Here is a 14,667-nt window from a genome sequence, read left to right as displayed (position 1 = left end):
TTAGGAAATTGTTGGATTCTGTTTTGTTCCTTTCACCATATGAATGGTAATTTCATAGTACATGATAAATTATTCCGCAAACAAAATATTAGAACATTGGACAGCTTGGAACGCATTTAAAGACAATGTAGTGGCTCAGGGCCAATATTGGCTTGAGTAGGTCTTCCCTCCTATATTTTAGTGTTTATTTTTCTGTTTCTCCATTTTTAGTTCAGAACTTTCTACCTCTGTATATGGAATGTTCAAATAGGCTTATAGCCCTTTTGCCTTGAACTACACTGGTTATTGAAGGCCCTGACCCTCTTTATGGGCCTTTGCCTATGGCTCATGGGTACTCACAAACATTTTCCCAAGGGCCACAAAGTTTGGTCTGTGATGTGACAGAGGTCCACATTGATGCCAGCAGGGTGGTGGTCCGATGGAGGAGGGGGACGGTATGGTGGGCATAGGTTAAGCAAAGCATATACATCTAGTGGCTGAATTGCACAATTTGAAACCATAAAACCTGAGATCAATCCTAGCTCCCCCACTTTACCAAATTGTGTAATCCTAGGCAATTGATTTATTTCACTTTCCCTCTTTTTTCTTCATTATCATATATGAGGACTTCAAAATACAGGACTTCAGAATGTGTGCTGTACAAAAGCTTCTCCTATGTTTGATTTAAAATACTATAATGTTGTCCATGTAAAATAGGAACCTAAGCCACCCTAAGAGTGCACATAACAGTTGATTTGCCTTTTAGTTAACTATTGGCTCTGGTTTTCAATTAATAATTCTAAATTCATATTTGAAAATTATCACTTTAAAAACTTCTCTATGTGCTGATATCTGATATACTAAGGTGAAATGGTTCTGTACATTAATGAAATACACTTTTTGCATTTTGAAGAGACCGTATCATGTTCTTACACTTTTGCTGGAAGATGTTTTTAAAAATGAAGATGTTCCAAATGTTAAGCAATGCAGGACAAACTTGTTACTTCCTTTCATTTGTACTTCAATTATCCTTTCAATAAGGGATTGCCTGTTTATTTAACATCTTTTTAATGCTTGTGCTGAGTCGAATGAACAGCAGCCCAGTGCTGTTGTTGATCAAGGCTGGGGCGGCCTTAGGCATTTGCAAGCTGTGCACCTGCACAGGGCCACCAAACCCCAGGGGCCACCACGCCAATATATATATCCTTAATATAATAATCCTCTGAGGATGGATACATATTTGCGTGGCGGCCCCTGGCAGGGATTTGGTGGCCTCCCCCTCTGTTCCACTTCCAAACACCCTGACCATCCCTTCTTCTCTGGCCTCCGCGATCCGCCACGCCCGGACCCCCTCTTCCGGGGCCCCCTACCTACGCTTCCTGCCCAGGGCCGCCATTTGCCTAGAACCGCCCCTGATCAAGGGGCCGAATGTAAAGGTCAGGAGAGTGGCATGCGGCTCCTGGGCCATACTTTGAGTATCCCTGCTATAGCTCAAGCCTAGAACTCTGGTGCAGGGCGTTTAATACCTAGTATAGCCCTCAGCAGCAGGGTATGATTCTATATAATTTTCTACACTACTATGGGTTTTGCAGATGCAGCTGGAATACTCATCCTCAAACAATATGTTATTGCATTTGAAGACCATGGGATAGATTTTAACGTTGAGCAGCATTTCTTTAATCCAGATTTGATTACAGTCCTCAACCTCTATGCGGGGAGCTGAACGTTATTGAACTGCAAGTTGTTTGCAAATTTTGGATCTACTTGAATGGAGTGAAAGTCCCATTAGTAGGAACTGTTCTTCAGCAGATGGATGTAGCCACAGCAGTACCAACCAGTATGGAAGCAAGGGAGAGATTAGTACATTGAGGCAAGTGAGGAGTGGAAGGCCTTATCCGAATTTCACTATACACTGAAAACCACAAGGTTACACAAGGAGATTTCCAAGAAAGTTAACTTTTTTGACTTCATCTGAGAAATAAGCGTTAGTACTAATCTTTGATAGCGACATTCATCAGGTGAAAATACCTTTCCTAGGTCATCATAACTGGTGGGCGAGTAATTGGTGCAATAGGGATCACATCAGGTAAAATCTGATTCTTTTGAGTCGCAATTTATCTGGCGTGATAAAATACCTCCTACTTACAAGTTTTCCCTCAATAATGAGGAGTAACAGGTAGATTAGGGTGCTTACCACTCAAAGATCTTCATGTTCCATTATTCACCAGGCATTTTTCTCAAAAACATTTTGTTAGTTTTGACCTGCTGAACTTTATCGGGGGAATAAACTTTTTATATATGCAATACAAGGAGTTACCGCATATATCAGGATAGAATGGCCAACTTGTAATGAGGGCAACGGAACACACATCAGTTTTCTTATTCTCAAACGTAGCCTTTATCAAGTGAAAGCATTGGTATATTGCTGATGCACTGTATTTTAATCAAGCAGTTTGCAGATAAAACGACTTCTGGGTAGGCATTAGAGTCGTACTGCAGAATCGTCAATTTACAGTGGAGTTACGAAGGTTAAAATACACAAAATGCTGGGATGTTAAGCTAGTGACAGACTGCGCCAGACACATGCAAATTAATAGCAATAACAATTCTGCGTACAAAGTGATTAATACTACTCAAAAAGTGAACGACAATATCGAGTGATACTTTGTTAGAAATGGGAACCTGGAAAGGCTGATTGAACTCGGTTGTATTTGAATGTACAGTGCCCCAACTCATATAACCTTCCTACACAGTTCTCTCTACAGTTATTAGAAAACTACTACTTATCATTCCCCACTTAAAACCAAACTCAGTCTTAGAAAACCAGCAAATGAATAAAACAGGGAAATGATTTTCTAAATGCGTGCACTTTATTTTTGCAATTTGGGTTGTTTTTCATTTAGCTGGGTCAATTGCCAATTTGTACTGTTAGCTGCTCTCACAATAAAATTGTAAATGTTTTGCCTTGGCAGATATAGACAAACAAGGGTAAATGGCAAATTAACACACCCACTTAACCATCTGCTGAAAGGGTTTTGTTGTTGAGAAAGAAAGAAATCTTCTAGACTCATGTACACATGAAAAGAAAGCTGGAGTATATTTGTGAAATCATCTACATGGGTGTGTTTTTAGAGTGTATAAGCGCAGATATGCAGCAGCTTATTTTGTACCTTTAAATAAAATAACTATTTTTAAATATAATATAATCAGGCTGCACGGCTAACTTTCCATCAGCCCAGGCATCAGCATGTGCGCCCTGCTGAAGACCCTCCATTGGCTCCCGGTAGCAGAACGCTGCTACTTTAAACTAGGCTGTATCATCTTCAAAGCCCTAGCTGGCCTCGGCCCTCTATTTATTTCTTCTCTTCTTCACCACTATGTTCCCTCCCGTAACCTTCGTTCTTCCCATCTTGGCCTACTCAAAATCCCCATTTTTAAGAGCAAAAAACATGGAGGACTTAGATTCTCCTTCTTAGCCCCATCTTTCTGGAATGCACTTCCCTTAGAATTTAGGCTCACTGTCTCTTACCACCTTTTCAGGTCCCTTCTCAAAACTCATCTGTTTCGTAAAGCACACAACTGAGTCCCCCTCCGATCTGCCTTCACATGTTCACAGCGCCAAGAAACCGTCAGGTGTTAGTCGCGCTTTACAAATACTTTTACATAACATAACATAAATGTGATTATGTGCGCATGTGTAGAGGGTAATCGAATATATCTCTCAAAGTTAGCTGTTGCAATCCGCATTTGTATTATAAGTCCTATGTGTTGGTCAGTTGCCCTTGCTATGCAGCTAGATGAGGAACTGTGAGCAGTTAAATCGCAAAGGCACTCTAGACCAGTTTTTCGAAATTTCTGATTTGGCCGGTAATGAGGCTGTAGACCTAATGGTATTGTGTTATTTTAAGGTGTTCTAGTAGTACTTGCAAGCGTAGTTGTGTTCTTATGTTTTTCTTTTTAAGTTGTTCCAGTATTTATATTTCATCTAGGTTGGTTATTGTGGGAGCTGCCTGTTCTCCACTTAATAAAGATGGGTGTTCCAATAATCTACTAATGTAAGCATCTGTCTAGCTTACTGTGTGCGGCTCTGACATGGCTGGTGTCTAGGTTTGCGAGAGAGGTCGGTTGTTACCCAATTGTTCACTTTACTCAGTTGAAATATAAAATTCAAAAATATATTTACACATATATTCCCACACATCTAAAAAGGTACACCCTTGAGTTCTTGCTATTAATATATGTTCAAAACAGTGGTATTTATGTTTTTTCTGTACTTATTTGCAAGTGCAATGTCACTGATTATCAGGTGGACTTCTCACCATGATTGAATGCTATTAGAATATGCTTTCATTCCATCATCATACTCCTGCTTAACCCTTCTTCCCCTGCCCTACATTTGAAGATGTTTCCAACCGTAGACTACTCATAGGACTAGGTAAAACTCACATTCATGACATATTTTACTCATCCATATATTTAGACATGGGGAGAGAAAAGTAAAGGATAGGTGAATATTAATCATGCCCATGCAAAATGCTTCGAACACCCACAAAGTCTGCACTTTGTGAGACTACACAAACAATGTAATTTACTGTAGCAAGCAGTTGACTCAAGCGTTTTTCTGGTGCGGGAAAGTGTTTTAGGCACTCCTATATTTTATGGAGAGTATCGTTTCTGTCTAAGAAAATATTTCATATAGATGCTTGGTTTTACAAAGCTTATGTGCCCCGTCACACAATTAGCGGGTGCAAGTGGATGGAAAAATGAGTCAACATGGAAATGTAGGACTTGCAAAGATTTCAATGCATGATACTGGAGATGGCTGCAGAGCAAGGAAAACTAGATATCAGAATGAACCGTGGGAGGAAACCCATGATGCGGGGATGTCCAGCTGTTATTTCATGTTTGATTAATTAGATCATTAATCATTACTTTTATCCTGTGTTGGACTTCAAAATGATCATTGAAGCCAGTTGGCAAAGAGCGCGAGTAATTCTTATCTAGCGTAGGAAAACCTTAACTGTAATAGTTGCAATGTCAAAAGAACTCTGCATTTACTTGAACTGACTTTAAATAATACTTACTTTGCTGAAGGAAATCAACAAGGGTGATAAATGATATAACAGACAAAAATGTGCAGCAAGTATATTGTGTGTGAGTCAATGTTCTTGACTTCCTAGAATGTTTTATGTTTATATGATAGACTTGCAAGTTTCTAGATACATATAGCATCTAGTATGCCAAGGCAGTGTTCTGTTACAAGAAACTAAACCTTTAGTAATTGCACCAAGTGTATTATAGGCGCTTATAAATCGGTGTCCAAGATATTCCTGTCAGTAACTTAATGGTAGTAGGTGTAACCTCTCTAAATGTCATTTGTGAACAAAGTGTACATCTGAGCATGTGCATAACAGTACCCTTTTCCCCCCAAAGGGCTGATTAGGTCAACCAATATGTCTAAGTATTTAGCAATTTATAAAACATAGATGTAACGTGGAGATTATATTTGATTAGTAACTACACACGTAATGATCAAATCTTGCTTCCATTTTGAATGCTTCTTATCAGTCACGTTATTTGTTTTCCAAAAATGAAATAGCAGTCATCACGTCTTGCAAAGAGGTCGTATGCCCACAATAGTTTATTTTGACATGCCACGGAATTGGTAGACTGCCTTCAACTTTTTTAATTTGTTTGGGGCAATGAGTAAATATGAGTGATTTTTCTGTAACAGATTTTACTACACTGTTTCACACATCATGAGTGTACCTGTCCACATACAACCTTAGTTTTTAAAAGGTTGCGATTTGAATGGACCGCCCATTACAATTTAGTTAATATGTGTTCGTAACTGGGATACTGGTTGACTGGGATGTGAGCCCTGGTAAAGCAGCAACAATAGTCCTAGTCAGGGTAAGGCACAAGCACACCCAAAATTAACCTGAGCTCACCCCCTGATAACTTGGCACGGGGCAGTTAGGCTTAACTTAGAGGCAATGTGTAAAGTATTTCTGCAACACTTAACAGTAAAACAGTGAAAAAAACACTGCACAGAAAATGATCCCACACCAGGTTAGAAAAATAACACTTAGTTTAATGAACAAATGCAGACCAAAATGACAAAAATCAAATTAGTAGAACTGGACATATTGGATTTCAAAGTTCATAGTGAAAATAACGCCAAGAAGCACAAAGCACTATTGGGGAAACATCAGATGCATCGCACCAAGACAAAGTTCAGGCCGACCATGACTGAGCGCAGGCCAGCTATAGGGACCCAGTTAGGCCAGCTAAAGAAAGTATCTTAAGTTCTGGTTACGGAGTGTTAAATGGATCCGTATCAAAAATGCGCTGCACAGCTGAAGCGATGCATCGGTTCCAAGATGTGGCAAAGCTGCGGTGTGTGGTCCTATTGCTTTGTTGTCGAGGACCCTGTTGATGGAGTTTGTGATGCAAATTCCTGGTATCGAGATCCAGCCGGCGATGAGTCTGTTCCAAGGAGCTTTGAGGTGGAGTCTGGTGTTGTCAAGGCTGCCGTTGACTTGAGTGAGAGGGCCTGGGTCGGAGATGTGCTTCACTGTCGGCGATACGTCTCCTTCAAAGACTGTGAGGGCAGCATGGGTCTTTGCAATGTGTCCATACCCCGTAGCAACAGTGATCCATTGATCCTAGTTGAGGATGCATTGCTCAGCCGAGGCGATTCACCGGTTGAGCTTGGGATGCGCCACTCAGCAGTGGTGATGCGTTGGTTCCTCTGGCAAGCACCTTAGCCCAATTCCAAGGGTCCAACACTGGGGTGGTGTTAGAAATGACATTTCTGGCTGACTACGGTAAGCTAGACAGAGCCCTCCACTATAGTCATGGTAAGTCAGATACACTACTATGACAACATGTGCTCACCCTCTGGTAGCTTGGGGCAGAGCAGTCAGGCTTAACTGAAAAAGCAAGCGTTTGTGCAACACACACATGCACACGCACCCACACCCAATGAATATAATACACAAAAAGAGACTCTCACATGATTATATAAAAGTAGTTGTCCATATTGTACATACCACAAGACCAAAATGACATACATAACATATGTATTTCAATTAATGCAGGATTGAAATGTCACATTAGACCTATCCCAGCCCAGAACGACTATCTGTATGCAGATGAAAGCAGACGTATCCCCTGTCACACCCAGCCCTTCCTGTGTTGGGGCTGTCTAGAAAGAATGCACAAAGTGTAGCTGTAACCCATCCCAGACGTCTATTGGAGACATGCTGCAAAGTACAAAGATCATAAGCACAGAAAAAAGGCACACTTTGTAAGAGCGCCTTTTTCTAAAATAGTAAAGTAAAATCCAACTATATCCCCCTCACCTCTTCCCTCCGGGCCCACCACTCTGTCCGGGTGCAGCCGCTACTGGTACATGAATCACAAATACTTTAAAATGCATGTTTTGTTACGTCTAGATTAACAGTTTGTATGTTTAGGAATTTCTGTTTTGCTGAGTTACTTTGTCCTAAGGTTTTTTTTACCAATGACCAAACGTATGGGAACTGAAGCTTCTTGCAGTTGATAATATTAAAAGATTCAACAGTATATGGAGAATTCCTTCAAAGGCTGCCATTCTTTAGTCCAAAAGGGGTGGGTTAAGGGTTTTGGAAGAAAGTTGAGTATAAAAGTCAAAGTGGCAAGAGATGCCCATTAGTTTAATAGTAATCTAACAGATCCATTTACCCTACTGGTAGTGCTGTTCAGAGAGATTTTTGAGGCATACATAACACCTGATACTTAACAGAACTGTTTCATATCTGATCTTGTTTCACTCCACTGTTTGGCACCTTAGGCAAACCAATACTGTTAATCGTTTTTGATGCATAAGCACTGTAACATAACAGTTTACGTAAATGAACTCCTCTGCCTGGATAACCAACTGCGCCAACAGAGTCACTCCACTGAAACCTACAAAAGCCAACAAAAACACAAAATAAGCCAGCTGGTATACTCTTGAGCTGTAGACCCTGCAAGCACAACTGCTACCAACTGGAGAAGCATTGGCGCACTATGAAAAACTCAGCCGACAGAGCCGTTCATAAAACAGCCCTCAGCATCTATCAGCGGCACATCGAGGAAGCCAAAAAGCAGCCATCACTGCCTGGCACAACACCGTGGTCAACCACGCTAAGGAACTCTTCAAAATAGTCAAGGATCTCTCCAACCCAACAGCCACAGAGAACACCATCCACTCCTCCCCAGAACTCTGCGACACCCTCTCAGACCACTTCCACAGCAAGATTACCATAGTCTACAATAATTTTGACCTCCAACCCATCACCTTCAACCAAAAACACCTACTGGACACCTCCCAATCAGTATTCCGTGCAACCAAAGCACTGAGACTGTGCTGATTGCTGCCACAGATGACATCAGGACTCTCCTTGATCACCAAGAAACTTTGGCCCTGGTCCTCCTCCACCTCTCTGTGGCGTTTGATGTCATCTCCTATAACACCCTCATCAACAGACTCCTCAACATTGGCATACATTAAGATGCCCTCAGAAGGATCACCTCCTTCCTTCCAGTGCGCACACACTGTATCCGGCTGCCTCTCTTCCCTTCTGCACACAAGAACATCATTTGAGGCATTTCCCAAGGATCATCACTCAGCCCCACCTTATTTAACACCCACATGACCCCTCAGGCAATGTTGTCAGATCTTACAGCCTCAACATAATCTCCTACGTTGTCGATACTCAACGTGGGGTGCTCACTGAGTACCCCACCAATGCCAAACTAACTTTTCCAACGCCATCAACAATGTAGCTAACTGGATGAGAGACAGCTGCCTCAGACTGAACTCCAACAAGACTGGAGTACAGATCTTCAGGAACAACACCTCTGCCTGGAACCAGAGCAGGGAGTCAGCTGAACTGAGACCAACTTAATCAACAACAGGCCACGCATGCAACCTAGGGGTCATCCTTGACAGCCAACTGACCATGAAACGGCAAGTCAACGCAGTCACCTCCTCCTGCTTCCACGCTCTTCTCATGCCCCGCAGAATCTTCAGATAGAGCCCTATCAACAACGGAAAGACAGTCACTCAGGCCCTCTTCACCAGCCGCCTCAATATGGCAATTCTCTCTACACCAACATCTCCAACCAGCTCCTCTGGAGACTCCAAACAACACAGAACACAGCTGCCAGACCCATCCAGGACCTTCCCAAATGGTCACACATTATCCCCACCTCAGAAAACCTCCACTGGCTTCACATCCAGAAGAGATACCAGTTAAAGATCTTCATGCACGCCTACAAGGCCCTCCATGATCAACGACCATACCACACCACCCATCGAATGAAATTCCATCAACTCTGCAGACACCTGAGTTCCTACTACCTCGTCCTCGCACACCCCACCCGCATCCGTCGCAGCCATAGTGGTGGCTACTCCTTCTCCGACATCACCACCAAGACCAGTAACGACCTGCCCCTCCACCTCCAAACATCACCCTACCTAGCAGACTTCAGGAAGAGACTCGAGACTTGGCGTTTCAAAGGAGACATGACATCCTCAGCCCCTAGATACCCCTAGGGGTGACAGTGCTGTGCTTTACAAATGCTATTGAATGATTGACAGATATTGATTTAACTATTCCTTGGACCCGTTTTACCTACATCGTTTCTGTCTTCCTTTTATATTGGGTAATTTTGATAATTGTATCATCATCATCATCATAAAACTGTATTCGATCTCATTACAAAAACATCATTAAAGAGTAGTTCATCATCATATCCCGGCTTCTAATAAAAATGACAGTATATAAGTTTCAGTCTAAATTTACAGCCTAAGCAAATAACATTTTTATCATTCTGCATAAAAAAATATTTAATACTCAAAGATAAAACCAAGAGTGCTAGTTGTTTATCCCCCCCCCCCCCACAGGACTACATGCCTTTCATAATAAAATACAGAGAACATCTTACCCAGACCTGCCCTTTCCATGCAGTAAAGTACCACTTTACATCAACCTTTCACTTGCAATGTGTGCGGTGGGTGCGGGTATACTGCTGAGCAGTACAACTTTTATAACACAGCTTAATCATTTTGGTGCTTAAAATGTCTAAGAAGTGAGTTTCCTTTTCCTTATGCAAGCCCACAGGAAGCTAGCTATTGAAAAGCTTATATGCCGGTTGCTAAGTTTTTTTAAGAAAGCTAAGAGGCACTCAACATTGTCTAAAATGGTGTTGTCTTAAAATTGGTAAAATATATCTTGCTCTTTTTGCTTTATATAAGTTACAAAATAAACTATACAGAGTTCTGATGGCTCGGATCCGCCGTCACAAGGGTAGGCGGTCAAGTCAGCAGGGTTAAATCTTCCTGCGTGATAACCCACATCAAAGGATCACGTTCATACGAAACCTTACTAGGATAAATATGTGCTGTAAGTTCTGAATTTCCTCTAAGTAACAATAATCTACCTCTGCTATAGGTGGGAAATGACGGTATAACCTTACTGTTGATTTATCTTGGTTTGCTTCCAATCTATCATGCGCCGCCTTTGCTAGGAACTTAGCTTTTATTTATTTCTTTGATAATTGGAGGCATGCGTTGGGGTTTCTAAACCAGTCCTCTAGGCCATATGAGTTCAGAGTTGACCTTACATAAAGGAGCCAATCTATTTTTGTTCATTGTCTAATTGTAGGCAATTTTTTATGATGTATTGGGTAAAGTGTACTGTATCCCTCCTCCAAATTGAGTGCCATAATAAAATTGGGACAAGCCTTACTGTGTCACCGACATAGGGTAGTCCAAATTCAGCATGGGAGTTACAATTAGAGCAAAGTGCAGGGAGGGATACCAGCCATTTAAAACATCTGTCCTCAAGATTCTGTAACTGCTTTATAGGCGCCCCCCCCCCCACACCCCTACTCCATAGGTAGCAGCTGAGATTGTCTTAGCTGAACAGTGAACAGTGTTATTTTTATTTGTTCTTTCCTTATCTGCTAATGCATTCTCATCGATTGTCTGGTGAATTTTTCACCATGATTGAAGACAGATGAAAACAATTAAGCAAAAAATAAATATCTTCCTGGCTGTTAAAATATACTCTTTCTGTATTCTTTCTCCCACTTAACACTGCTTTCCCTTGCCTCATTTAAAGGCCAAAATCACAAAAAACATTCCACATTTAAATGCTGAGAAATCAGAGCATGAATACGATGCCCCTAAATAGTTTGTTAGTTTTAGTTGGAAGACAGTGCAAACGTTGCAAGGATGGTAGAGATGTGTGTGCATTTGCCTGCCTTTCAAAGCAGTGTTTCTGCACAATTCAGCATTTTCTGTTGCCTCTTCAGTATTTATGATTGTCACCTAAAACTATGATCCAGAATGGCAATGAAGGTCGCTCAAGCTGAAACATTCGGCCCTCGAGTTAGAGGTGCAGTTTACCCAGTAAATATATGTAAAAATGGTACGTTTAAATGGCAGTATTTGTCTGGTCTTCAGAGAAAAGAGAGGAATCCAATGGAAACCCCACCATTTTTACCTTCTTGACTTTATGAAACTCTGTACCTGCAACAGAGAAAGTATTACATTTCCATCATGTTATTAAGTGGCAACCAGTTGTTTCTCGTCCAAATGTGAATCACGTCCAATTGTCTGTTTAGGTCAAACGAGTTCTCAACAAAATAGTCATACAGGAGTAAAACCCCGCACCAACTCAAGCAATGGTGGTGACTAGATTTTAAAAAGAACCAGAGCCGAAATAAACCTGTGGCACACCAGAGCTTAACAGAGAAGCTCTTACCAGAAATTCATAACACTTTAATTGTGTAAATTCCATTCGTTCCATGTTTGTTTTGGTTCAAAAGCATAATATAATGCAACAATAAACATATAACATTCAAGTGTATATATGCAATAGTCATAATCATAATGTTGACACGTCAGTTTATGAAATCTGCAATATATTTACCAATGAAAGTGCCACTGCAATCAATGCAATATCTAAACCTTCACCACACTCAGTAAACATATTTGGACAAACAGTTCTATAGTTTCTCTGACCCAATAGCCCTACTTCCACCCTCCACATCTAATGTACACACATTTACCTGAGGCATGTTTCAAACCTATGTATCTTGCACAATACTCTCTAGTATAGATTTATATTCATTGATCTAAATCTTCGTGCACTCATTAAGTTAATTATTAGCTGGTCTACATATGATAATAGCAGCATACATTGATAACAAAAAAACAAGCTCTGTTTGATTGTATCTGATATCATTCTCCAGTACAATTATTTTTTTTCTGATTGTTTAATACCAAGTGTGCAGACATTTCTTGCAGCTCCAGGGCACATCGTCAGATGGTAGACAATGTTAATCCAGCATTATTTTACATCAGGACCTGATTTTTTAACACTAGAAAGTAAATTAAAATTGCAGTTTTTAATCAGACTTCCTTTTTCTACACAGGGAGATAATATTTAACTATATCTTAATTTTCTCTGGTTTATATAAGGACTATATCTCTGTGAAGCAGATCATAAGCACGTTTTTGAACTATGTCAATGAATTTTCAGTGACCGCCTACCATTTTAACCACCAGAGCAATCCGAATCTTATCATTGATGGTATCAAAACAGGCCAATATATCTAATTAGGGCAGCAGAGCTATTTGTCCCCCGTCAACTAGACTTAGCAGCTGCTCTCTGTAATTCAGCAATGGTCCATATCACCCAAGAAAACTAATTTCAAGATGGAGGGAGAGGTGGGCTGTAACCAGCTTTTTCAAGATCATAGCAGTCAGAGAGATGCTAGAGATGGGCCAATACCTGGCCAGGTCAGTGACATCCAAGGTTGATTTATTTAGGAGGCATCTCATGCATGCTGATTTTTAAGGTACGTTGGATGTTTTTTTTCTTAGGCGACTGATTATCTCACCGATCGGTGCAGACAAGGATGAAGCCTGCTTTTAAAACAGATCTTATGGGCAGAGATCACTTGGACAATTTTCATGTTAATGGAGTCAGTTGAGGGCTCGACTTCCTCAGGTGAAACCTGCCTCATTGTGAAAGCAGAGTTGCTCCCTTAGAGATGCGACTGGGCTATGAATGAATTCCTGATAAGCTGTGGGAGTGAACAGTAATGTTGATGACGTCATCCCATATACAAGCACCTACTACCAAAGTTGAATAAATAATTACAATAGAAAAAAAACAAATGGAGACTGGTGTCAACAAATAAAGCGTAATGTGTGGATAAGAGTTGGTCAAAGGTGGAAAACCACAACTGTAATTAGTTGTCAAAGGAAAGAGTTTTGGTTTGGGGATTGAGGTATTCACCAAAATGGAAAATAAGATGGACTGCAAATGTGCTCCTTTCCTAGCCAGTTATAAACATATTAAAATATGAGTGCATGTACTGTACTGCTGTAATATGTATACTAGATCGGTTTTTACTCTTTTTCTTCCAGCCAAACATTGTGAAACTTACAAAACCGGTGGCTCTGTGGACACAGCAGGATGTCTGCAAATGGCTGAAGAAACATTGTCCAAACCAGTATCAAATCTACAGTGAGTCTTTCAAGCAGCATGACATAACTGGTAAAGTATGATACATCTGATTATTTTTTTAGTAAATTTAGTAATGTAAACACTTTTATACAAATCCTTTATAACATTACATTATTGCAGCAGTATCTATTCATAACTGATAGCAACCTTCCAGTAGAGAGTAGTTTTACGTTAGTAATATGTTTATTTGTATTTTAAAGTGGTAGGTTGTCCTTGTATTTTTTTTTTCATTTTATAAAGTTTTATATAGCGCGAACCTAATGTTATACTAAATACATAACAAAAAATAATAAGTGAGGCATCCTTGTTTTATTGTCTTATTGAGTGGTGCAGGAGGAGTTTTCCCAGTAATTAAAAATGTCATTTAGAGAGGTGCATCTGAAAATGGATCATGTTTCCCTATTTCGGTAGTCCCTACGCTGACTCTGCATAGGAACGAGGATCGAATTTAAGTTTAAATATCTAACTCATAAAGTGCTGCATGGACAGGGCCCTGATTGCTTCTCATTACTTGAAGTCCTCTCATTAAAGATGGCTGCCATTTGGAAACACAGGGTCAGTATATGGACCACAGTTTGTTTTGTGCAACAGCTTTTAAATCTTCTTCAGTGAAGTAATATTTTATATGGCATTTGAACACTAAATTTCTTGAATAAATGTGAGCACAGTACCCAGATTATAGGGTCTCTCTCCTGCAGATTAGTATGGGCATTTGGAAGTTAGTCTGAAAGCATCTGAAGTTGTCTAATTAACAAAGTTACAAGAACACTGCTAGACATGCTAATCGATAATGTTGTATTGGGTAATAATGTAACTGAACACTGTCTGAAGCGGTAATGAGCATCTTCAGAATTTAGAATGTGAAAAGAGAAGTACCTCTATGTTCAGATTTAAAAAAATAAAATATTGGGCTACAAACTTAGGTGGAAATGGAGATACTTGTGTTTTGAAATGAAACCTCGAACTGATTCGCAAAGATCCTGTAAAAAGATAGACACATAGAGACAGTACATTCCTCTTCCGATTTGGCTGGTTTACCGACTTTCAGGAGATTCACAAAAATCTCCTGGAGTAAGCATGGAATTCTGTGGATATTGTAGAGTTCTGTGCTCAC

At 40.4% G+C, this 14,667-nt stretch overlaps 1 protein-coding gene across 1 annotated transcript in view; it reads left to right on the top strand.

Moving 5' to 3' along the window:
• SAMD12 (sterile alpha motif domain containing 12) overlaps positions 1-14,667 on the top strand; it is a 1,349,936-nt gene that overhangs the window by 452,682 nt on the left and 882,587 nt on the right. The window contains exon 3 of the mRNA XM_086966143.1: positions 13,454-13,583. Coding sequence (XP_086822269.1) covers positions 13,454-13,583 — 130 coding nt within the window. The remainder of the gene's footprint in view (positions 1-13,453; positions 13,584-14,667) is intronic.

Source organism: Lissotriton vulgaris, chromosome 4_1, assembly GCF_964263255.1.
Source record: "Lissotriton vulgaris chromosome 4_1, aLisVul1.2, whole genome shotgun sequence".
Classification (NCBI taxonomy): domain Eukaryota; kingdom Metazoa; phylum Chordata; class Amphibia; order Caudata; family Salamandridae; genus Lissotriton; species Lissotriton vulgaris.
The sequence above is the reverse complement of the archived record's forward strand: the minus strand, read 5'-3'. Positions and strand labels throughout refer to the sequence as shown.